The sequence below is a fragment of the Pristis pectinata genome, chromosome 4, assembly GCF_009764475.1.
Source record: "Pristis pectinata isolate sPriPec2 chromosome 4, sPriPec2.1.pri, whole genome shotgun sequence".
NCBI classification, from domain to species: domain Eukaryota; kingdom Metazoa; phylum Chordata; class Chondrichthyes; order Rhinopristiformes; family Pristidae; genus Pristis; species Pristis pectinata.
In genome coordinates, this window is record NC_067408.1 from 86,958,698 (window position 1) to 86,985,091 (window position 26,394).

The 26,394-nt window shown below is 42.1% G+C and overlaps 2 protein-coding genes across 6 annotated transcripts in view; one reads left to right on the plus strand and one right to left on the minus strand.

Annotated features, from left to right (window-relative positions):
- The window catches only part of LOC127569961 (X-linked retinitis pigmentosa GTPase regulator-like), an 89,599-nt gene extending 71,097 nt beyond the window's left edge, over nt 1–18,502 (minus strand). For 4 of the 5 annotated variants that reach the window (XM_052015063.1, XM_052015061.1, XM_052015060.1 and 1 more), the window contains exons 1-2: nt 18,370–18,464; nt 273–398 (exon numbers count right to left, since the gene is read on the minus strand). In XM_052015063.1, coding sequence (XP_051871023.1) covers nt 273–398; nt 18,370–18,409 — 166 coding nt within the window. In that variant the 5' untranslated portion in view covers nt 18,410–18,464. Of the gene's footprint in view, nt 1–272; nt 399–18,369 lie in introns of all 5 variants that reach the window. The other variant, XM_052015062.1, reaches the window with a different exon arrangement.
- A 7,036-nt stretch (nt 18,503–25,538) lies between these two features.
- Nucleotides 25,539–26,394, plus strand: part of otc (ornithine transcarbamylase) — a 41,289-nt gene continuing 40,433 nt past the window's right edge. Inside the window, 1 exon segment of the mRNA XM_052013908.1 lies at nt 25,539–25,792. Coding sequence (XP_051869868.1) covers nt 25,719–25,792 — 74 coding nt within the window. The 5' untranslated portion in view covers nt 25,539–25,718.

Consider the following 26,394-nt stretch of genomic DNA (forward strand, 5'->3'; position numbering starts at 1 on the left):
CAGGATGGATGCAGAAAGAAAGCATCATATGTTTTATTTTCCCCCACCAACTATTTTTTGACAATCCATCATGGTGTTACAAGCATCTGACAATACCATCCCCACATGACCAGTTAAAAAAGTTTGGAGTGTTTTTTAAAGAAAGGAAGTGAAGTAATAAATTTGTACTTCATTTCACTGATCATTTTCTGTTGTTTGATATTGAACGCCCAAGGCAAAAGAAAAGCTTTGCATGCAGAGAAAAATAAATCCACAGAAGAACTGAGAAGTACCTGTTATAAGTGCAGTGTGTTCATCCCCACAACTGATTGCAACAGCTTTATCATTTTTCAGCCAGAATTTGCTGGGGACATTGTCTGAGAATTTGCTTTTACCAAATGTAAAAACAGCTCCTGAATCTGAAATAAAAATGAATTAGATTTTGAAGGAACTGTTGAATCAATAATTTGTATTTATGCCAGCTGGATTATAAACTAAATTCTCAAAAGTTCTGCAGTTTTCTAATATGAATGAAACATATGCAGTGTGGATCCAAGATATACTACATTTTAATATCTTAATTCCTTTGTATTAATTTTATCCAAATGTATTAATAATAAAAATATATCATACTTGCCTCCACAATGTTTTTCTTTTATTCCCCCACTCTTCCATTTTTTTAAAGAACTACTTAAGTCACAAAGGTTGAATGTTTCATTTATTGGTTTTCCACTTACGTGCTAAATTCCTCACAAGCCAAAGTATGCGATAACAAAAATTATCAATCATGAACAGTAAAACTGACCATTGGCTACATACTCAGTCTGTGCTGTACAACATGTTGCATTATTGAGCATTCTTACTGTATTCAAGTCTGTAATTATTTAGAATTTAGTATCTGCATCATAATACTTATTTAAAGGAAGAGAATACATCCACTATTCTGACTTGCAGAGCAATGAGGGTGTCCTGGTGCTTGATTCACAAATGGCTTCTATGTAGGTACAGAAACTAATTAGGAAAGCTAACAGAATGTTATTGTTTATTGCCAGAGAATGTGAATAAGAGTAGAAAGGTTATGCTTCAGTTTGAGCACAAAATTTAAAATGACATTTCACTGCATTATGAGTCAAGTTCTGCACTATTAGAAATCTAGGCATTCCAAAGAGCCTCTGAGTCAAGACCCATCAGGTCAAAAATTTTAAAAAAATCCTGCGGCACAATCAAAACAAACCTGGTGTTGAAACCAACATCTAATTCTATTGCTAAAGACAGGCAGGTTCGTGGGATCCTATAATGCGCAAATTACTGTGCAGTCCCTATTGATTGCACATCAACAGCAGTTTATTGAATCAGAGCATTTTGGAAAGGCACTGTAAAAGTCTTAATTCACAGAACTCCTTTTGCCCCCCACTCTGATGACCTCCAACATGCCTTTGCAGCAGTTTTGTGGGTTAACAAATGGGCTTTGGGATTCTCTTTGATCATACACCATTTGAGCAAATGGGGTAGGAGTGTTGTAAAAGAGATCATTTTAAAACATGAATGTACAAGATTGTCACGGCATCATTTTCTTCACTATCCCTCATGATGACAACAATAGAATATTTGCTTTCAACATACAAGTTATATATAATGTACAAATAAATAATTACAAACAACCCTCCACTCAGCAGATGAAATGTAATGTAATAAAATATGAGGTCATCCACTTCAGTGTACAGTAAAGCAGAATATTTGTAAAATGATGATAGATAAGAACTTGCGTGTCCTTGTTTCAAAGCTAACATGCAGGTGCAGCAAGCATTTATAAAGGCAAGTGGTATGTTGGCCTTTATTATGAGAGGAGTACTGGAGAAAAGATGTCTTGCTGCAATTATACTGGACCTTAGTGAGACCACAATTGGAGTATGATTTTGGTGTCCTTACCTAAAAAGAGGATACATTTGCCATGGAAGGAGTGCAATGTAGATTCACCAGACTGGTACCTGGGATGATGTGCTTAACATACAAAGAGAGATTGAGTAGATTAGGCCTGTGTTCTCTGGAGTTTAGAAAAATGAGAGATGATCTACTTGAAACTTACAAAAAGGGCCTGACAAGCTGGATGTAGGGAGGATATTTGCACTGGCTGAGGAGTCCAGAACCAGAGGTCATAATCACAGAATAAGGAGCAGGCCATTGAGGACTGAGATTAGGAAAGATTTCTTCACTCAGCAGGTGGTGAATCCATGGAATTCATAACCCCGGAAGACTCTGGAGGCTCAATTATTGAGTTCATTCAAAACAGAGACTAATAGACTCATGGGTATTAAAGAATCAAGGTATATAGGGATAGAATAGGAAAATGGAGCTTAAGTACAAGATCAGCCATGATCATGATGAACGGCAGAGCATGCTCAAGGGGTCAGGTGGCCTACTCGCTCTCCTAATTTTTATGTTCTTCTGTATGTTCTCACATTAATGCATTTTAATATATCATGTTTCATTCCTCTCATAACAGCATCCTCAAGGTAAAATATGCTCCTTTAGCAGGGTTCATGCTTCAGGAGTTTCTGCTTAAAGGCAGTTCATAATTCTAATGAAAACCAGTATGATAATGATAAAAAACTGAAGATAAAAATAAATCATAAATGAGACCAACCAAAAGCTGGATAAGTTATTTGGTTATAATTAGGCTATATTTTCTTAAAAAAAAACATTATTTCAGTGCATAAGTATCCACTTTTAAAATAGTTAATAGTAAAATTTATCTCGGCTGAATTTACACCTAATTGGCTAAATGAGGAAACATACATACACTACCAGACAAAAACATTTCATTGTTAATGTCATTTCCAGGTGCCTTTAATTCATCTCATGTATCTCAATTCAGCATTCACTTGCATATCTGGCTAACCCACACAGGTGTCTGAGCCCCCGCTAATATCTATTCCAAGATTTTTCCAGGAAACTACAAAATGAAACCTGGATACTTCTACTGCAATCCATCTTTTTTAATTTCTCTCCCTTGAATCCAACATTGTGCACGAGCTGTTATGGACTTCTTTAACACCAAGACTGATCAGCTACCTCTGTCTGTCACCTTCCTCCCTTCCTCAGCACACCCAATACCACCACTTACATATAGGACAGAATGACAAGTCAGCACAAACAAACAGTAAACATGAGTGTAGCTCTCAATAGAACACTAAAATTTGGGGCAAGAAGCTGTTTGGTGATTTTCTGGGTAAGAGGTTAAGGCCTATTCTATCCCCAAGGTTTAAAATAGTACAGAATTTGTGGTAAGGTAACAAAAATATATTAAAAAAAGTAATTACATAAAGACTTAATATTGATGACGGCAGGACAAATGAGACTGCTGCTACATATGAGAGTTCCTGGATTCCAGTGTGAACACCAAATGCAAATACATCTGCAACTACTGTTTGTAGCTTGGAATCAATTAGCTGCAACATATCAAGGATGGGGAGGAGAGGGTGGGGTTACCTGGATGCTTTGTACATGGAGTGGCCGCACACCACAAGAGGTTCTTCTGATTTTGTCAATGGTACAGGACAAAGAAGTATGACTGCAAGAGAAGCAAGGGAACCAAGGGGCCAAGAATGAAGGGGCCTCTTTGCAATCGTTGAATGGGTTGGAGGTTCTTTTACCTTGTTTGGATGAGAGTGGGGGCTGCAAGACTGATGAGCTAACTGACCATGAAACTCTGGTACAGGAAGCCATTCAAGTGGGGGGAGCAAATAAAAATGTAGTGTTTTTGGGAATAATAACATGAGAGAGATTGACACTGTTCTCTGAAGCAAAGAGCAAGAATCCGAGATTTATCTGCCTGGTGCCAGGATTTGGAATAATTGCCCTGGCAGGAGAAGAATCTGTAAAGGGAGGGGAAGGATCTGGTTGTGGTACATATAGGTACCAATGATGGACAGGAAAAAGGAGGTTCTGCATGGTCTATATGAAGAGCTAGACACCACACTAAGATGCAGATCCTTGAAGGGAATAAACTCTGGATTACTGCCTGAGCCACATGTAAATTAGTTTCGGACAAATAAGACTGGAGAAATGAATGCATACCTCAAAGACCTGTGGAATGAGAATGGGTTCTGGTTCATGGAGCACTGGCACCAGTGTTGGGGAAAGTGGGAACTATACCTCTGGGTCGGTCCTCATCTGAACAATGCCGGGATAAATGTTCTAATGAGCTACCTGACTAGGGAAATAGAGGATTTTAAGCTAAATGGTGGGGACATGGGATCAAAGTTATCAAGATGTGGTCAATCAGATTAGTGATGAGGCTAGACAGACGAATATTAATATGTAATTAATAAACAAACTGACAGGAAGGGATAGGTTGTTAAAATCTAAGATTAAATCAGTAGATAAGACTAATGGCTACAAAAATAAAAGAACAAAATTAAAGGTGATATATCTGAATGTACATGGGTTGAAATAAAATTCATAAACTGAGCATGCAAACAAATATGATCCGATAGCCACCACAAAGAGATGTCTGCAGGATGACACATTGGGACCTGAACATCGAAGGATTCAAGACATTTCAGGAAGGACAGGAAGTTGTTAATCAATGATGGATCATCCCTCTTTGTTTTAAGACCAAGCCAGGAAACCAGGATGTAGAAGTGGTTTGGGTGAAGATAAGAAATCATAAAGGCAGGAAGTCATTGTGGGAAGTGTACAAGCTCCCTAACAGTAACCACATGGTAGGACTGAGTATAAAGGAAGAAATAATGGGAACTTGTCAAAAAGGTATGGTAATGAATCAAATGGGCAACAGGAAGCCTAGATGAGGACTTGTTTTTGCGATAGTTTCTTAGAACTGCATGTTCTGGAGCCAACCAGAGAAGAGGTTATACTAGACCTGGTATTGTGTAAAAAGATAGGAATAATTAATGCCCTCTGACTGAAGGCGCTCTGAAGTAACAGCAATCATGATTAATAATAGATCCAGGACCAGTACCTTAAGTAAGGGCAATTATGAGCCCATGAAAGCAGAGCTAGCAAAAGTGAATTACATATTAGGTAAGGGATTGATCAATCAAGATGCATTAGCAGACATTTAAGGGGACCTTTATAATACACAAAATATTTCAAAGGAGGAACCACCGCCCATGGTTAACCTTACTTTAAAAAATTAAACCTAAGGATAAAGCATAATCGCACAAAGACGTGGCAGCTCAGAAAAATGGACAGAATATTTAAAAGCAAAGATTTACCTAAAGAGGAATAACGAAGGAAAAAAATTAGGTTACAAGATAAAGCTGGTCAGAAATGTAAAAACAGATATTAACAGTTTCTATAGAGAATTAGAGTTAACAAAGTGAGTTTGGAGAACTAATAATAATCAGAAAGCAAATAAATTAAACAGGTTTTTTTTTGCATCAGTCTTTACTGGAAATGATTCTACATCCCAGAATTGGCTGTAAGTTCAAAATTGGAAGGGAGGAACTCGTGGACTGGAAAATAACAAAAATAATTCTTTTATTCCAAAAGAGAGACAAGAGGGGAACTTACAGGACAGTTAGCTTAACATCTGTCACAGGGAAAATGCTAGAAACTATTAGTAAAGATGTTATAACAAGGAACTTCTTTTAATACAAAAAAAATTAAGATCCGAAGGGGCCTTGACTAGGTGACTGTGGAATGGATGCTTCTTGTGGGAGAACCTAGAACTAGGGGTCACTTTTAACAAAGGGTCATAAGAGGTATGACAATCCAAGACAGTAGAAGTGCTCAGGTCAAAACCACCTCATAAATGGACAATGTCAGTCACGTGTTGATCTGCAATTTAGTCTGATCAACTCAAACTGGCCTTGGAATGAGGGAATACAGTGCTGGGAATATAGTCCAAACTGGACATGCACCAAAAACTGGGGAAGTATATAATCAAGGTGAAGAAGAGATTAGGAAGGTGGCAAAAGCAATCCCTCTTAATTGCCGGAAAGAACCTGGTCTTCATTTGTGAACTGCCTTGTTGCTCAGGTATCCTGTACCCTGTTCCTCTGCTGTAGCAGGCATCCAAACAAACTTTCACCATGTCGAGATCAAAAGTAAGTTTGTCTGCAGAGACACAATGTACAAATCTATGGAGGAGGAGGGAAAAGGTACCCAACATGCCTCTCATTCTTATAGCTACTTCTGGGTTGTGTCTGCAGGAGCCTGTGCATAGATGCCAAGTACACAAGCATCAAATGACACAACATGTTGAGGTTTTGTCCTCACTGTGACAGAATACGAGTCTGGTCATATCGCCACAGAACATTCCTTTCAGCTGTTTTGTGATAAATCACCTGCCCCTCGCAGAAAAGTTCATGCAGAAGAACGCCTTTTGAGCATAAATAAATTGGACAACGTTCTACAAGGAACATACTAAAGCACAATCCAAAAAGGTGATAGACCAGTTGGGTAGTTCCCCAAGTATGATCAAGGTCATCAGAAGTTTCGAACAACCACCAAGACCTTGTTTGGATGCTGGTGAGGACAACCCCTGTCAGATCATTTACTCGCAGCCAGAGTCTCATCTTCACTGACACTGCATTTTCAGGTGGCTGCTGTGGGATTGAATTGACATCCATCTACTTCTGAAATGTGCATTTGTTAAGATCTGAAAAGGGATGTGGCGGTCTTTTGAAATTCAACCCAAATAGCTGCATAATAACTCTGTACTAGGAGCATATTCCAAGACAAACAGCAACCATTGCTGGAAGGTTTTCAGCTGGGTGAAAGATGCCTCATTCCAATGCAAGGAGCTGCTCACAAAATTCCATGGTCCAGGACTAGTACGGATAATTGTCAAATCATTTGAAATATGTATTTAGAGTCAATTGGTCAAACATCCTGGCACAAGGAAGGACTCATTTTTCACTCAGCCTATAAGAACAAAGTATTAACATTCATTTGACTTTAATAATGGAAATATCAAGCCATTGCATAATTAATCATTCTATGACTATTCTTTCCTTTCCATACACCATCACAATATTTCATAAAGTCCCTGATTTAGAACTGCCATTATCTAAAACCTGGTATGAATGTTACCATAGAGAACACAGTGTACACAAGAGCATTTACTTTAACAATGCCAGCACAGCATTTGTATTCTATTTTATTTATTTTTCAGGATCTTGGTATTGCTGGCAAAGCCAGCATTGCCCATCCTTAATTGCCCTTAAAGGTGGTGATGAGCCACCACCTTTAAGGCTTGCAGTCCTTCTGAATATACTTCCACAATCCTGTGGGGTAGAGAGCTCTAGGATTTAGACTTGGGATGGTGTGAAACATGAAGAGGAAGCTACAAGTGGTAGTGTTCCAATATTCTTGCAGTCCTTAACAGAGAGACTACTGATATACCACTTAAAGTCAATACTAGGTGGTTAGACTCTCTCTTATTGGCTTGGCAGTTTTGTGGTACAAATGTTAGTTGCTGCTTATCAGCCCTCGCCTGAATGTAGCTTTAGCTCGTACTGTATGCTGGCATAGATTACTTCATCTACTTGGGAATTGAGAATGGAAATGAACATTGTACATTCATCAATGAACATACGACTTAAAATGGTAGCAAGATACCTGATCGTGGCTGATGATCATGGTTTGGCCCAGGAAGCTACCCTGAAGAACAACTGCAGTGATTTCCTAGAGCTAGGATGCATTACCTCCAACAAGCACAATGATCTTCCCCTATGTGAGCTATGACTCCAACCACTGAATTGTCATACACTCAACTCCCATTGACATCAGCTTTACCAGTTACTTAATGCAACATACAGTCAAATGCTGCCTTCATATCATAGGCAGTCACTCTAGCCTCGTATCTGGGATTCAGCTCTTTTGTCCACGTTTGGCCAAGTTGTCCTGACAAAATCATTCCTGGCTGAGGTGATCAGGTCATCAAGTTGGCCAAAGACTGGCTTCTTTGACAGTGCGACTGTCAAAAGGAAGTCAAGATAGATGATCTATTAAGCACTACCGGCTGAAAAGTTATGCCATTCACAATAAAGTTCCGAACTAAAAATTGTGTACATTTTATGTAATCTTTGAAACTATATGTACTTCCCTCTCCCTAGAATTGAAAGCAGCAGTCCACATCCCCAGAAGAAATACTATATACTTCATAATAATAAAGTAATTTACAAAATAGATAGTTTTGTTAAATTCAATGTGGCTCAAGGAAATTATTTCAAAACCTGAATTCTTGAAGTCTAAATTTTTGTCTGTTCATCAGCAAATTGGCAGACCTAATTCCAGACCATAACTGCAACCATGGGACAACCAGGTAAACATGACTGCCATCTATCTGCCTTTTTGTTCAACTCTTAACATCAAATCAGTGGATCGTGTTTTTGCAAAGTTAATTCATTCTGCAGTGACCACAAAAACTGCAAGAGAAAGTATTTTTCTGTTGAGGACATGCCAAGTCATGAGATTACTGAGTGTGGTGGCATACATTTCCACTGCTGCTGATGGTCCTTAGCATCTTGTGGATGCTCAAGTTTGAGCAGCCAGATCTATTCTGAGTCTGTCCCACTTTATCTTTTAGTCAGTGCCTTGGGGTTGAAGATGACTTATTTCTATTCTAGTTCCATGAGTTCTGAAGTGGCTCATGAAGACAGTGTGGAACTCAACAACACTGCCACAGTTTGGGCAGAAGATTCTTGAGGAGGCAATCCAGTGAGTAGTTTAGGAGGTGATGCACTTCTTCCACTAAGCTGTAACCTGTTCATAGTTACCCATTTTGCAATTCACTAGGATCCCTCGGCTCAAGACCTTAAAATGAACCCAAAGAGCTGAATTCATGAGGTGGGGCGTGAGTGATTAACCTTAACTTCAAAGCAACATTTGAACAAGCGTGGCATCAAGGAGCTGGTAAAACTGAAGTCAATGGGTATCATGGGGGAAACAGTCCAGTGGTTAGATCTGTAACTCACACAAAGGAGAATGTCAATCTTCCCAGCCCTGGATATCAAAGCAGGAGCTCCTGGAGGCAGTGTCCTCAGCCCAAATATCTTCAGCTGTTTCATCAATGACCTTCCTTCCATCAAAAGTTCAGAAGTAAGAATGTTCGTAGATGATTTCATGATGTTGAACTCCATATGCAACTCCTCATTAAATGAAGTTTATTTTTGCATGCAACAAGACCTAAACAACATTCAGAGATGGGCTGATCAGTGTCAAGTACCATAACCAACAAGAAACTATTCACCCTTGCTATTCAATGACATTACCATCACCAACTCCCCGCCACGTACGTCTTGGGAAATGACCAGAAACTCAATTGGACCAGCTACATTAACACTATGATTCCCACAGCAGGATAGCAGCTGGGTAACTGGCCAGCAGCTGGCCTACACCACCTGACACCCTAAAGCTTTTCCGCCAGCTGCACAGCACAAATCAGGAGTGTACTATGATATTCTCCACTTAGCTGGATAAGTGACTGAAGCTCTAACAATGCTCAAGAAGCTCAACACCATCAAGGAGAAAGCACCCATTTGAAGCACCCCATCCATCCCCTAAACATTCATTCCCTTCACCACTGCTGCATCATGGCTACAGTGTATGCCATTTACAAATTGCACTGCAGTTGCTCACCTGGACTATTTACAACAGCACCACTCAAATTTGCAGCCTCTACCAGCAAGAAGGACAAGGGCATCTTGGAAATACAATCACCACATGTTGCCTTGCAAATTGCACCTAATTCTGACTCGGATATAACACTGTCCCTTCAACATTACTGGGTCAAAATCCTGGAATTCCCTACCAAAATGCATTGTGGGAGGACCTTCACCAAAACCACATATACTGTTCAAGATGATGGCTCACCATCATCTTCCCAAGGGCAATTAGGGATGAGCAACAAATGCCTGTAAAGTTACAACCTAAAAATAAAATAAGCAAAATGCTACTGCCACTGAAAAACACAATCAATACACTTTCACCAACATCAGCAGAGCTCCACCATCACAATGCAACACCTAAGAAAATATTTGCTAACAGTTCACTCAAAACCTTAATAAAACGCCTTGTGGATCGTTCATACTCCATTAAATTTTGAAAACTAGGGATTCCCTTGAGAGGTCTAATTTTTCAAAGCCAATTTCTATCCTTTTCTTCTTCTTAGATCATTCATCGGGATGACTTGCTTCCATTCGAGTACTACGGAGTGGAATAAGCCTGTGTGTGAATTCTTTTAGGGTGGGTGGCCATTGCAAACCAGCTACTATACTCTTGACAGAGCAACCTTGCCAATGCACATACAAACTCTAAGCATACATAGATACATTCAAAGTGCACACATATGGACAGAGACAGTTTTAAACACAACCTTTCTTTTGATCTCTTCCCCCATATCTGCCTACCCTAATCCATTCTCTCAGATTCCCTCCCTTTGCCCCCCTTCACTCAACAGCCTCCCCATTCTGTTCCCTTCCTCAGTTCCCCTCTCCCTGTCAGAATCCTTGTTTTTCAAAATTCTTTCCTAGGCCCTTTCCTCTTCCTTTCTCTCATAATTTTCCTATTCTTCACCTCCTTCCCAGGCCTTCCTCCACCTGCCATCTGCCTGCAGTCTTCACCCACTGCTGCTCCTGCTGCTCACCCTCTTCAGTGCAGTTCCCCAATTGTTAATTGCCCTCTCCCACTGTCTCGGTAGCCTTGTCATCTGTAGTCTGTGGCCCTGCCAAGAATCCCCAGAATTCTCCCAGAAAGCCTCTTCAGCCACCTGCCTAGTGCTGCCCAGAGTTGGCAGGTTGTGGTCTCCCAGTATACAGAGGGCAGTTTTGTGGGATTTCCTGGCCAGTGGAGGTGGATTATCTCGTGGAAGTGGGAACATTTTACTTGGCCACCATCATTCAGCATGCACAGTGATTGTAAACTCACGAGATCGCCATCTCCAATGTTCCTCTTCAGCTCAGGAGGCCTCTTTCCCTATGCTCCTCATGCTAATGACAAATTCCATTTTGCAAAATGATTTACCATTACTAAAAGAGCAGAAGTATATTTAAATAGCCAGGCAGATAGTTTACCAAAACAACTTATTTCTCAACTAATTTGAGTCTTTTGACAGCTGCAGAAAACAACTTCACAATCTACCTTTCTTCTTCCTGATTTAGTGCTCAATTTTTTCCTTTCTGATTCCAAAGAGAATACAATGGATTTATTGAAATGAAAATCAAAAATTGGAAATGTTGAAAATCTGAAAATAAAGAAACCACTGGTAATACTCAGCACATCAGGCAGCACCTGTGAAAGAGAAACAGATTTACTGCTTCAGGTTAAAGACCTCTCGTCAGAACTGGGAAAGAAAGAAAACAAATTGGTTTTAGGTTTCCTTTTCCACAGATGCTGCCTGACTTTGAGTGTTTCCAAAATTTTCTGTGTTTACAACGGATTTCTTGTGGAAATACAACTGTTTGTATTGGAGGAAGGAGGGAGCAGTGCTTTACATTGCAGTATTTATACTGCAATTGGGCGTTAGATTGGAATGAAAAATTACCAAATAAATTGCTGGTTTAATTTGAATCCTGGCCTCTCCAAGTACTGCCAATGGATCCAATGCAAGAAGAAAATCCTCAGTATTTGTATTATACTGAGAATTACCATTGCTTTGCTGTCATGCATCTCCTGTGCTACCTGGCCTCCACTGGCAACTTGCAAATAAAATCAACAAATCAGTCTCTCCAATAAACCCAATAGAGAACATGCATTTCATTTGCTAAAAGCATTACATGATATATTTAAGTCCTTGAAAATGCAACATTTTGTTTAAAAGCAATAATTTAAATACTGCTGTCCTAAGCCCTATTAAGTCCAATTAGATAACAACTAATATTTCTATTGCCTTGATTGAGAAAGTGAGCACTTAATGGTGAAATTATTCCAAAATGATTTTAAAACAGTGTAAACATGTTTTTGGCAGCTTTACCAGAAAAAATAATAGTAAATTTAGATCATGCTGAATCTTGTTGCTAAAAGTTCCATTATAGAGATCATGTTTAATGGGTTTGGTGAATGTAACACTGTGAAGCAGATCTTAATTACGAAATGAACAGTAATTGTTTGGCAGCCTCTTTAAGTGAGCATACAAACAGAAAAGGAAATTGATGCAATTGAACCATCAAGAAATTGGCAAATGAAAACCACTACTTGGACCAGGATTTCAAGAGACCGGAGATAAAACTAGGAAACTCTGCATAAACAAAATTACAAATTAGTAACAACAGAAATATTTTTACTACATGTATTAAGCCTCAATAATGTGATGTTATTAGGGTGCAGCCAACAGAAAAAAAAACAATGTTGTTTCATGGTGTGGCCACATTAGATATTTATTTATTGGTCACACGTACATCAAAACACACAATGAACTGCATCTTTCTGCATTACTGAGAATGTGCTGGGGGCAGCCCGCAAGTGTCACCGCTCTTCCAGTGCCAACATAGCATGCCCACAACTCCTAACCTGTATGTCATTAAATATGTGGATTAGGAATTCTAAGGAACAGACAAAGCAGTTAGATTAGGACAGTGGAACAGTAAACTGTAAAAATGCACAATTATCTGGTAGCCATTGTAATTCTGCATCATGTGGAGGAACTCTGGAGTGTTTGGAAGAAACTTGTTGTGCGGTTAATCTTGGAGAAATTCTTCCACCCAGCTTATTCACTGCATTTCTTCCAAGTGCCTGTCAGACTTAATGGAAAATATTTTCTTGGAAAGGATACTCCTGACGAGTACAACAAAAATAATTACTTTCCTTGAATGGCTGTAGTTCTACTACATTATGCCATGCAGTATTCTTAATTGCACTGGGATGTGATTCTATTGGCGACCTCTCTAATCTGCACTTCTGTATGTGAGAGATAAAATGTTAACTTTTGTATTTATTCATTCACAGGATATGGGCTTCACTGGGTAGGCCAGCAAATATTCCCCATTCCCAATTGTCGTGGAACAGAATAATATTTCAGAGGAAAGTTGAGAGTCAAACACACTGATGGATGGAAACAAAAGAGACTGCAGATGCTGGAATCTGGAACAGAAAAACAGAATGCTAGACCAACTCCTGGTGGGGGGGGGGGCAAGGGGATGGAAAAGGTAGAGAGAGAGAGAGGGAGAGAGAGAGGGAGAGAGAGAGGGAGGGAGAGAGGGAGGGAGAGAGGGAGGGAGAGAGGGAGGGAGAGAGGGAGGGAGAGAGGGAGGGAGAGAGGGAGGGAGAGAGGGAGGGAGAGAGGGAGGGAGAGAGGGAGGGAGAGAGGGAGGGAGAGAGGGAGGGAGAGAGGGAGGGAGAGAGAGAGGGAGAGAGAGAGGGAGAGAGAGAGGGAGAGAGAGAGGGAGAGAGAGAGGGAGAGAGAGAGGGAGAGAGAGAGGGAGAGAGAGAGGGAGAGAGAGAGGGAGAGAGAGAGGGAGAGAGAGAGGGAGAGAGAGAGGGAGAGAGAGAGGGAGAGAGAGAGGGAGGGAGAGAGGGAGGGAGAGAGAGAGGGAGAGAGAGAGGGAGGGAGAGAGAGAGGGAGAGAGAGAGGGAGTGTGTGTGTGTGTGTGTGTGTGTGTGTGTGTGTGTGTAAAAAACACTGGGATGGAGGTTACCTGAAATTGGAAAATTCAATGTTGTAAGCTACCCAAGCAGATTATGAGATGTTGTTCTTCCTACTTGCTTTGCCTAAGACAGACACATCAGTGTGGGACCTGTAAACTGTAAAAGAGGGAAGGAAAGTTAAAATTACGTGCTTGAGATGGCCACTGTGAACAGAGCAGAGGTGCTCTGAAAGACAGTCACCTCGTCTATGCTTGGTTTCAGCAGAGTAGAGGAGGCCACACTGTGAGCACGGAATGCAGTAGACCAAGTTGGAAGAGGTGCAGGTAAACCTCTGCCTCATTTCGAAGGGCTGTTTAAGTCCCTGGATAGTGGTGAGGAAGAAGTTGAAAGGACAGGTATTACACCTCCTACAGTTGTAGGGGAAAGTTCCCGGGGGCGGGAAGGGTTGAATGACGGATGAGCAGACCATGGAGTGGTCCCTTTGGAAAGCAGTAATGGGTGGAAAGGGGAAGATGTGACTGGTGCTGGGATCATGTCAGTAGATGGACTTGCATACAGACTGGGCTGAGCAAGGATGGCAGACTTTCCTTCTGTAAAGGACATTAGAAAACCAGTGGGGAAATTACAACAATCTGATTTCATGATCATCATTACTGACACCAACTTTTTAAATTCCATGTTTATTTTATTACTGGAATATAAATTCTCCAGCTACCACTGTGAAATTCAAATTAAGTTCTCCAGATCAATTGTCCAAGTCTCTGAATATCAGTTCACGAAAAGCACACACCAAAAACTGATCTTCTCTCACATCTGATGTCCACCAACTTGTACTTTCCAGTGAGGGTCACTGGACACAAGGAGTACGAAACACTTCTTCACTGAGTTGTTCAATCAACTTATAGCAATCTCATTGCCATGCCATTGGAGATCAGCTGACTCAGTGGAAATATTGATAAAATTCCAAGAGTTTTCAGCCTGAGCACCAGACATTAACAGTACGCATGTGTCATTTGGAGCCTGCAGCCTGAAAGATCTCAGGGTGAGCACATTGGAAAAGTTCACAGGTAAATAAGATTAATTATCAGCAAAATGGAACACCAACCCCACAGGTGAGGAAAGCTTATCTGTGCAATGTTAAAGTCATAATTTACAATTTTGAAAATGTCCCATAGCATCATTATAATGCCATAATTATAGATCAAGCTTCATCCTAAAAACCAGAATTTTCTTCTTCATCTACTATTTACTTTACTGAGTGGGGCTGAGTTACATGACTTGGCAAACTTCATCTCAGTGATTCAACTCCTGTGAAATGTATTAAAGATTAAAAACAGTTATACAATGCATCAGTGTGAACGAGAACACCAGCAATGGAGGCTTGCAGAGGTCTCACACAAAGATGAAAACTTCCACATAATGGTTATTGGTGATCAGGAAACAAAGCAAGTCAATGGTAATATGGCAAATGGGCACCTGGACTTGATGTGGTAGGGAGAGCAGATAAGTTGGATGAAATTAAATGTATAAAGAATGAGAGTCTGGCCAGAAGAAAATGAAGTAGCCAGGTCTGAAGGCGACATGATTTATGGGGTTTTTAAACTGCAAATGAGCTGAGGAAGGAGTAGGGGGTAAGGTTAGTTGGCATTTGTAATAGAAATTATATAGGGTAATTTTCAGGTAACAGATAGTTTGGTTCAATATAACAATAATTATAGTGAGGAATAAAATCAGTAGCAAGGGTAAAAACACAATGGCTATTTATGAATTACTGGGCTTTGAAGAAAATAAAATCATAATTCCAGTTTTCACTATTATAATGATACTGTACATAACATTGTCAGATATGTACTTTTTTTAAGTTTGAATAGAAATGATACTTGGTGCAGAATGCTCTATCACTTCACCTCCATCTGACATAATTGGTGGAAGAATTCTGCTGTACCTTACTTTTGGGAAACATGCAAAGAATAATTTGATTTATCTTCTTCATGATGAGTTTATTCCCAAAGCTTTAAAACACACCTTTGTATGTCACATGAATGGAGAGTGGTTGTTTTGGTAGAACAGTTGATAACCAGAAAGCATATATTATAGTTGCTGAAGATAACTTAAAAAATAGAAACAGGATTAGAACATTTTGCCCTTTGATCTTGTTCTGCCATTCTTCAAGACCCTGGCCAATCTTCTTCACCATCATTGTCCTGCACTTTTCTATGTCCTTTGATTCTCCTAATCGTCAGAATTCTATCTGTTTTGAATTAACTCACTGACCCTAGAGCCCTCTAGAGTAGAAAATTGCAAAGATTTACCTCCTTTTGACTGAAGAAATTTCTTACAATTTCAGGCTTAAGTGGCTTATCTTTATTATGAGACTGTGGCCCTTAGTTCTAGATTCCTTAGCAAGGGGAAACATCCTCCTTGCATCCACCCTGCAAGAACTTTGTAAAGTGATCACCTCTCATTCTCCAAAACGGTAGAAATTACAGGCCCAATCTCTCCTTATAAGGCAAACCGGCCATCCTGGGAACCAATCTGGTGAACCTTCACTGCACTCCTTCTATGACAAGAGTGCAGTTTAACTCCAATAATCAGACACCCTCGGGCTTTGCTGGTGCCAATCAGCAGATTTTTTGGACAATTGGATATTGATCTTACCAATACCCCAACACGCGTTTAATTCACTTGTTTTTGAAGGTGTTACAAATGATATAATAAATTCTCCGGTGAGCCCAGTAAGTCTAAAGGGAGCACAGGCAACAGGGCTCCAGTGAGTATTAAGAAAGCATAGAGATCTGAATCCAGAGCCAGATGCTTAATCATCAGGATTTCCAAACAATGAGATACTGGATTATTGAAGTTTTACTGTATCCTTTTGTTAGGCAAGGACATTAAAACTGTACACAATACGCCAGGTATGGTATCACCAAGACCCCATAGTATTACAGTAAGACATCTGAACTCAAATTCGCTTGTAATGAAAGCCAACGTACCTCTTGCCTTCCTAATTGGTTGCTGTATCTGGACATTGGCCTTCAGTAATGTGCAGAAGGACATCAGGGTCCTATGAATATCAACATTACCCAGTCTCTCACCACTTAAAAAATATTCTGCTTTTCTGTTTTGTATACCAAAGTGATATCTTCCCATTACTCCACATTATATCACATCTGCCATGTTCTTGCCATTCATGCAGCATGTTTATACGACCCTGAAGCCTCTTTATATCATTGTCCCCGCTCACAACGCAACCTAGTTTAATGTCATCAACAGACTTGAAAATATAACTTTTGGTCCCTCAGTCAAATCATTGATATAGATTGTGAAATGCTTGGGCGCAAGCACCGATCCCTCTGGTTTCCCACTAATCACGGCCTGCCATCCTGACAAAATCCATTTTTCCCTCAATCATTGCTTTCTGTCCAATGACCAGTCCTCAATCCATTTTATTATATTACCCCCAGCTCCCTGTGTTCTAATCAGGTTGACCAATTTTCTGTGTGGAATGTTATTGAAAACATACTAAAAATCCAAATACACCACATCCACTAGTTCCCCACTTATCTATTGTAATTGTCACATCCTCAAAGAACTCCAGTCAGTAGATTAGTCGAACATGAATTTCATAAATCCACACTGATTCTACTCAATTGTGCTGTTATTACAGCCATTACAGACTCTCGTCTTTTTCTCTATAACTGACATTAGATTAACAGTTTGGTAGTTACCCATTTCTTTCTCCTTTCTTTCTTAAAGCAATGGGATCACATTCACTATCCACAGAAGCAATTCCAAAATGTAGGGAAGAAAGATTATTGAACTGAAGCAGTAACTCTGCACCTCTCTCCACAGATGCTGTCTAACCTATTGCCAGTACTTTTTCACATTTTGTTTTATTCAACATCTGCAGTATTTTGCTTTTGACGTATTGTGTGTAACTGGCAAAACAACCATAGGCAATGTGAGGAAAAGCCATTTTATACAACTCATTACTATGATTCAGTTTGGACTGACTGAGGGATACAGATTCAACAATAGCCTTTAAGAACTTGCAGGCTACGGGGTGATAGGTCTACAATGGGACTAGCTTGATCGCTTATGCATTGAGGCAGCAAAGACTTGACAAGCCAAAAAGCCTTCTTCCAAACTATCTATGGGGGAAAAGAATTGTTGGTGTTTTGGGTCAAAACCCTGCATCAGTACTGATGCAAAGTGTTGACCCAAGGAACAGATTTCCCCCCACAGATGCTACTCAACCCGCCGAGTTCCTCCAGCAGATTGCTTTTTTTGCTGCAGATTCCAGCATTTGCAGTCTCTTGAGTCGCCTTCTCTGCGATTCAAAAGCAATTTGGATAAATTGAGGGGGAGAAATAAAACAGATAATGCTGGAAATTCTCAGTAGGTCATGCGACATCTGCCGCATCCAAACTGAAGAGAGGGGCAAGAGGCTGTGCTTTGACAGGACCGCATGGGCGCAATGGGCCGAATGGTCCCTTTGCTGCGGTTCCTGCAACCTCCTTCGCCTTCCTCGGGCTCAGTCTGACACCTCCCCATCACCCACCCGCCTTCCCCGAGTCCCAGCTGACGGCAGGGAGCAACCCCACACTGTCCGGTCCCCCACTGCCCCCTTGGACCCCCTCGCCCGGTGTCCCCCCACCCCCCCCCCCCCCCCCCCCCCCCCGGACCATCCCAACCGCGGGTCATCCCGGCCGGGTCTCCAACGGCGACCCCGGTCACCCAGGACAACAGCGACGGCCTCTCTGACATCAGGCACTGGGACTGCCCAGGGGTACCGGGCCTGAGCCCGCTCTCCACGCCGCTGCCATCAGCCTCACTCACCCGGCACATCCCCGCCACCCGGCTCAGGCTCCGCCGCCATCTCCCGCCGCCGCCGCCGCCGGCTCCGGGAGGGACGGCTGCCGACCCGGAAGTAAACAAACCTGCCTGCCATTGGCAACCGAACAGACCAGGCGGCCGCAGCGCCATCCGGCGGTCCGGCTGAGGAACTACGGTTACGGCCGCCAGCGGCCCCTGGCGGCAGCACCGATGAGTTGCAGGATCCAGCCTTGACCAACTCAAGTCGAGGAACCATAGGTTTTGTTCGTCAGTTGTTCTCAAGTAAGATCATTACATCTAGTCTATGGTGTTTCGATGTGTACGAGATGGCTGATTAGATCAATCTGGGCTTGAAAATTCTTTTTACACAGGTGACAGAGGTGTAGGAATGCTGTAACATCAGTGGTTCTTGATTTTCGAAATTCTCTTTTCATCTTTGGCTCCTTCATTCTAACTAGTTCATATGAATGGGCACCAGTTTTTATGCGGGCATGCCAAACAGGATGATCCAATGTTGTTCCCGGTGGTATGCATCAATGTTGAAACTCTTCTGGGATGTCCTAAAAGAGTCTTTGAATCCTTTTTTCTGTTCATCATGTGATCGTTTGCCCTCAGTCAGCTCCACATAAAGTAGCTGCTTTGGTATTCTGTCATCAGACATCCTTCTGACATGTCCTGTCCACCTGATCTGTGATTCTTTCAGCAATATGTAAGTGCTGGGGAGGTTTGTTTGGGACAGAATCTGTGTCTGGAATCTTGTCACTTGATGTGAAGTATTCTGCACAGACAGATCATGCAGAAGTGGTTGAACTGTCTGGCATGTCTGACTGTACACTGTCCATGTCTGGCAAGCATAGAGTAAACTGGGTATGACGAGCATAATACATCTTCAGGCCAATTTCTCTTTGTTCCCACACTTTATTTCTCATTCTTCCAAAAGCAAAGCTGGCTTTTGCTATCCTGTTGTGGACTTCGTCATCAATGTTGACTGATCTAGAGAGTGCACTACCAAAGTATGTGAACTTGTCCACTACTGAAAGCATCTGACCGATCACAAGGATGTTTGGTTCTGTGTACGGGGTGTTTGGTGTATGTTGGTGCATAATTTCTGGGGGTTTTTGTGCTAATCGTGAGGCCAAAGTTGCCACAGGCACTAGCAAATTTGTCCAAGCTTTCCTGCACATCAGCTAATGAGCTTGCATTGAGTGCACAGTCATCAGCAAAGAAGAAGTCCCTTAAGGTGGTTTTTCATACTTTGGTTTTGGCTGAGAGTCTCCCTAGGTTAAAAAGAGAACCATCAATCCTGTATCTAAGGTTGATTCCAATTCTTTATCAGGGTAGGTATCAGAGAGCATTGCAGAGAACTTCATACTGAACAGTGTGGGGGCAAATGTGCAGCCTTGTTTCACACTATCAAATGAAAGAATGATGCCATTGTGGTTCAATCACTCTGCCAGTAATCCAGAGCTCAGGACTATTGATCCACAATTTCCACATCTAGATTTACTCATTAGGCACCATCATGAGTAAATACTATCTTGATCACTAACATCCTGAGAAAATTCATGACCTGTCCAGACCAAAAGCAATATGGTTGAGTCTTGACTCTTCTTTCTCCCCCTAATCCAGTCACTTCCCTCTGATGCCTTCCTCCACTTTGATAGTTTCCACGTTCTAACCAAATTATTTTCATCGTGAATGTCTAATCCCTTTACACTTCTGTACTATATCAGGAAGGCCTGAAGTACTTTCACTCCTTCCTTGCATAGAGATCAAACCAGACTCCCTTCACCACCCTCCTCCTTCACGTGGCTGAATATGTTCTGCATTGAAGCACTTCTCACTTAAATCTATCATGTTCTCAAAATCAAAGGTGTATCTATGGGTCCAAGCTATATTTAATTCTTTGTGGGATAAATGGAGCAGTCTTCATTCCTACTATGGCCCCCTTCCTCATCTTTTTTTCTGATACATGGAGGACTAATGGTGTTGTTTCCTGTAGTCATACAGAACTTGCCTTTGTTTCAAATTTCCACCCTGCTCTGATTTTCACATGGTCCATGTCTGACTCTTCCCTTCTCTTTCCTAATTTCTCCATCTTTATCTCATGGACATAAAAATAGGTGGGAAAATAAGTTGCAGGAAGATATTGATTGTTTAGCAAAATGGGGAAAATGTTGGCAAATGGAAAACTATGTAGGGAAATGTGAAGCTTTTCATTTTGCAATGAAAAGCAGAAGGGAGTATTATTTATTTGGAGAAAAATTGCAGAAAGGGGTTGAGGATCATTGTGGATGAGACGCAAAAAGCTGATACACAGGTGCAGCAGGTAACAGGGAAAGCCACTGGAATGATGCCCTTTGTTTCATAGGGGTTGCAGTATAAAAGTAGGGAAGTCTTACTAGAGAAGCACTAACTCACTTTGCTATGGGATAAACCAGATTATTCATCTCAATAAGGTCAATCAGTCGACATTTCTGTGACATCCTCTTTCACTGCTCTGTGATTTCTACTGCTCCATCGATCACTTGCCAGGTCTTGTCCCAACCCTCCCCCTCACCTCTTTATACGAGCTCTCTCCCCTCTACTCTTTCAGTCTAGATGAAGGGTCTCAAAACATTGACTATCCATTTCCCTCCACAAATGAAGCCTGACCTGTTGAGTTCCTCTGGTCATTTGTGTTTTGCTCCAAATTCCAGCATCTGCAGTCTCTTGTGTCTCCATTTTTCAAAGCTCTGAAGTTAATCTTCCAATATTGAAGTTCAGCCATTCTCTGAATTGCTTTTCTTTTTTATCAGAGGATACATATTCATGAATCGGAATAGGATTTGGTTTATTATTGTCACTTATACCAAGGTACAGTGAAAAACTTGTCTTGCGTACCGTTCATAGAGATCAATTCAGTACACAGTACATTCAGGTATTACAAGATAAAACAATACAGAATGCAGAGTAAAGTGTCACAGCTACAGACAAAGTGCAGTGAAGGTAGACATTAAAGTGCAAGGTCATAACGAGGTAGATTGCGAGGTCAAGAGTCCATCATCATACTAAGGAACCATTCAATAGTCTTATAACAATGGGATAGAAGCTGTCCTTGAGCCTGGTGGTACATGCTTTCAGGCTTTTGTATCTTCTGCCCGATGGGAGACGGGAGATAAGAGAATGTCTGGTGTGGGAGGGGTCCTTGATTATACTGGCTGCTTTACCAAGACAATGAGAAGTATATACAGAGTCCATGGAGGGAAGGCTGGTTTCCGTGATGTGCTGAGCTGTGTCTACAGCTCTCTGCAGTTTCTTGCGGTTATGGGTAGAGCAGTTGCCATACCAACCCGTGATGCATCCAGATAGGATTCTTTAGCCTCCTGAGGAAGTGGAGGTGCTGGTGAGCATTCTTGGCTGTGGCATCTACATGGTTGGACCAGGACAGGCTATTGGTGATGTTCACACCTGGGAACTTGAAGCTGTCAACCCTCTCGACCTCAGCACTGCTAATGTAAACAGGAGCATGTACATCGCCCCCTTTCCTGAAGTCAATGACCAGCTCTTTTGTTTTGCTGACATTGAGGGAAAGGTTGTTGTCATGACACCATGTCACTAAGCTCTCTATCTCCTTCCTGCACTCATCATTATTTGAGATACAGCCCACTACGGTGGTATCATCTGCAAACTTGTAGATGGAGTTAGAGCAGAATCTGGCCAGGCAGTCATGAGTGTATAGGGAATAGAGCAGGGCTCTGAGGACACAGCCTTGTGGAGCACAAATGTTGAGAATAATCATGGTGGAGGTGTTGCTGCCTATCTGTACTGATTGCGGTCTGTTGGTCAGGATAAGCAGCATGATTCATCCAGAGCAGAAACTATGGTTTCAGCATGACTTAGTCTGACTCCTACTGCTGTGGTTATGTAGAGCAGCATTTATTAAACTTATCTTTTCAAATCATTATTGGTATTGGTATTGGTTTATTATTGTCACCTGTACTGAGGTACAGTGAAAAACTTGTCTTGCATACCGATCGTACAGGTCAATTCATTACACAGTGCAGTTACATTGAGTTAGTACAGAGTGCATTGATGTAGTACAGGTAAAAACAATAACAGTACAGAGTAAAGTGTCACAGCTACAGAGGAAGTGCAGTGCAGGTGGACAATAAGGTGCAAGGTCACAACAAGGTAGATCGTGAGGTCAGAGTCCATCTCATCGTATAAAGGAACCGTTCAATAGTCTTATCACAGTGGCATAGAAGCTGTTCTTAAGCCTGGTGGTATGTGCCCTCAGGCTCCTGTATCTTCTACCTGGTGGAAGAGGAGAGATGACCCGGGTGGGTGGGGTCTTTGATTATGCTGGCTGCTTCACCAAGGCAGTGAGAGGTAAAGACAGAGTTCATGGAGGGAAGGCTGGTTTCCATGATGTGCTGGGCTGTGTCCACAACTCTCTGCAGTTTCTTGCAGTCCTGGGAGGAGCAGTTGCAGTACCAAGCTGTGATGCATCCAGTAAGGATGCTTTCTATGATGCATCGATAAAAGTTGGTGAGTGTCAAAGGGGACATACTGAATTTCTTTTGCCTCCTGAGGAATTAGAGGCACTGGTGAGCTTTCTTGACCGTGGCATCTACGTGATTTGACCAGGACAGGCTATTGGTGATGTTCAGTCCCAGAAACTTGAAGCTCTCAACCCTCTTGACCTCAGCACAGTTGATGTAGACAGGTGCATGTACTCCGCCCCCTTTCCTGAAGTCAATAACCAGCTCTTTCATTACGTTGACATTAAGGGAAAGGTTGTTGTCATGACACCATGCCAGTAAGCTCTCTATCTCCTTCCTATATCCCGACTCATCGTTGTTTGAGATTCGGCCTACTACGGTGGTATCATCTGCAAACTTGTAGATGGAGTTAGAGCAGAATCTGTCCACACAGTCATGAGTATATGGGGTGTAGAGTAGAGGGCTGAGGATGTAGCCTTGTGAGGCACCAGTGTTGAGAATAATTGTGCTGGAGGTATTGCTGCCTATCCTCACTGATTGCGATCTGTTGGTCAGAAAGTCAAGGATCCAGTTACAGAGGGAGGTGTTGAGTCCCAGGTCTCGGAGTTTGGTGACAAGTTTGCTTGGAATTATAGTATTGAAGGCAGAGCTGTAGTCAATAAACAATAGTCTAATGTAGGTGTCTTTACTGTCCAGATGCTCCAGAGGTGAGTGTAGTGCCGGGGAGATGGCATCCGCTGTAGACCTGTTTTGGCGATAGGCGAATTGCAGTGGGTCGAGGTTGTCTGGGAGGCTGGAGTTGATGTGTGCCATGACCAACCTCTCAAAGCACTTCATGATAGTGGATGTCAGAACCACTGGTCGGTAGTCATGAAGGCATGTTACCTTCCTTTTCCTCAGTACCAGGATGATAGTGGTCTTCTTAGAACAGGTGGGAACCTGAGAATGAAGCAGGGAGAGGTTACATATGTCTGCAAATACTCCCGCCAGCGTGATCAGCACAAGATCTGAGCACACTGCCAGGGACACCATCTGGGCCAGATGCTTTCCTCGTGTTCACTCTTTGGAAGACTGATCTTACGTCCTCGATGGTGACCACAGGTTCAATTGCATTGGAGGCTGTCAGGGTGGGTGGTGACAATCCACTTCCCTTCTGTTCAAAATGCTCATAGAATGCATCAAGCTCATCAGGAAGGGATGTGCTGTTGTTAACTCGTTTTGTAGCCCGTTACAGCATGTAAGCCCTGCCATAGCTGACGGCTGGTCTGGGACTCTATTTTGAGTCGGTATTGCCTCTTGGCATTCCTGATAGCTTTCCGAAGGTCATATCTCGATTTCTTGTACAGATCAGGATCACCAGATTTGTGTGCAGCAGTCCTCGACTTCAGTAGGGAGTGGATCTCATGGTTCATCCATGGTTTCCCCTTTGGGAACACCCGTATTGTCTTCTTTGGTACACAGTCCTCAACACACTTGCTGATAAAGTCTGTGATGGTGGTGACATACTCATCATGGCTGGCAGCTGAGTCTTTGAACATGAACCAGTCCACTGTCTCAAATCTCATCTGTTTCCTCAGACCAGCACTGCACGACTCTCTGTACCGGATCCTCCCGTTTCAGTTTGTATGCAGGGAGAAGGAGCACAGCCTGGTGGTCTGCATCAGTTGAGCTTGGTGATCATCAGATGCATTAACAACACCAGATCTTTTGACCATACTAAACTTGGACTCCTTGCTATTCTATCTCTCAGCTATATATGTCAACTAACCTATCTATTTTTAAAGTCATTTACAGATACAGGCATCACTGGTGAGACCAGCATTTATTTCCCATCCCAAACTACCTTTAAGAAGGTGGTGATCACCCACCTTCATGATCTGCAGCAGTACTTCCCATGCTGTTGTTGGTTCGGGAGTTCCGTGACTTAGACAAGTGATAATGAAGGAACTGTGGTCTATTTCTAAGCTAGGATAGTGTGTGACTTGGAGGGAAACTCAGAAGTAAAAGGGTCCCATGCACCTAGCCGCCTTTGTTATTGGAATTTCAGGCTCCCGAGGTGAGCAACTGCAGTGCATTTTGTAGGCAGTGCACACTGCAGTCGAGGTGCAGGATGGTGGAGGGAATGAACGTTCAGAGTCACAGACTGATTGGCCGTCGGGAGGGCTGCTTTGTCCTGAACACCTCGAGTGCTGCATGTTATTATTTTTATATTGTCTCCACAGATCACACTGTCTCTCCTAGTTTGATATCATCTGCAATATGCATTGAGTTTCTGGATCCAATTTAATTCAATTAAGGGTTTGGTGCTTAAATAAAAAGGTTTGTGCGGATCGGATGGTATATCCATTACTGATGAAATACAGCAATGAAAACTTTAAAACTTAAAACCAAAATATGCTCTCGTTATTAATTTGATTGAAGCAACTGCAAAATACTAGAGATGCAGGAAATGCAGTTGAGACAACAGTCAAGAATTTCAACATATCCTCAAAAAACTTAAGGTCTTTTGCCTGCTCTATCCACAGACTATATTTGGTCAGCTGAGTATTTCTGGCATTTGCCATTTTAAGATTAATACACAATTAACTCATGAATAATTACACACATGACCGCCAACAACATCAAGATCCAAAAGTATTCTTTTCACAAATGTCCCAGAGCCCCTCCCGGGAGCGGAATCGCTCAGGCCAGCCAGGTAGGTTCCCACTCCACTGCAGCTGTTTACCCGCCAGCAGCGGGTACGACCCCGGCGGTGTTGATTACATCAGACCGTGGGTCAGTGGAGCCACACAACTCAGCTCGGAGCGTGGAAACGTCTCACACCAGGCGGGAGTCGGTGCACCTTAGCAGCGCAACCCCAAAGCAACCATGATCTTCGCTTTAAGGAACCTCCTCGGGCGCTCGGTTTCTCTGAGCAACAAGTGCTCCGTGCGCTCGTTTCGGTGAGTGGTTTACTCTGATTGCTGGGAGAGCAGACCGAGTCCAAAAACACTTGTGGGCGAGATGGCGAGCTTGGTGACTACACTCGGCCCTCGCTCTCCAATTCCCTCTCTCTAATTTAGGTGTTTTTTTTAAAATGTATAAATAATCAGAGTTTTGTTCAGCCTAGTTTGAGTTTGTTTTCCATCTCGCGATGACTGTAACAGGATCTGCAGCATGGCAGTGGATTTAGAGGCAAGCGTTGCAGGGTTTCCCAGTGTGCGAGGGGTCACTGACTTTGGGTGCCACTGAACAACATACAGGCAACGTACCCAGTTATACCTCTCTCTCCTCGTTTGATTAAAAGAATGACCGCTTCCAAATTAAACTTTAAAGTAAAACAATGGCCACGCTCTGGGGTGGGGGCGGGGCAATCATTTGGAAAATCTTATTTGCCCATAACACGCTGCTTTAAATGTGTTTAGCAAAATGTTGTGGTGCAGCCAACGTGACAGAAATCACCAAAACCATTATAATACTTTGCCAAGGCCAGAGCTGTTCGTTATTGAAATTGCATCTGGGCTGCACACAACAGGCAGGAGCAAATTGGCAGCTCGTTTAAATC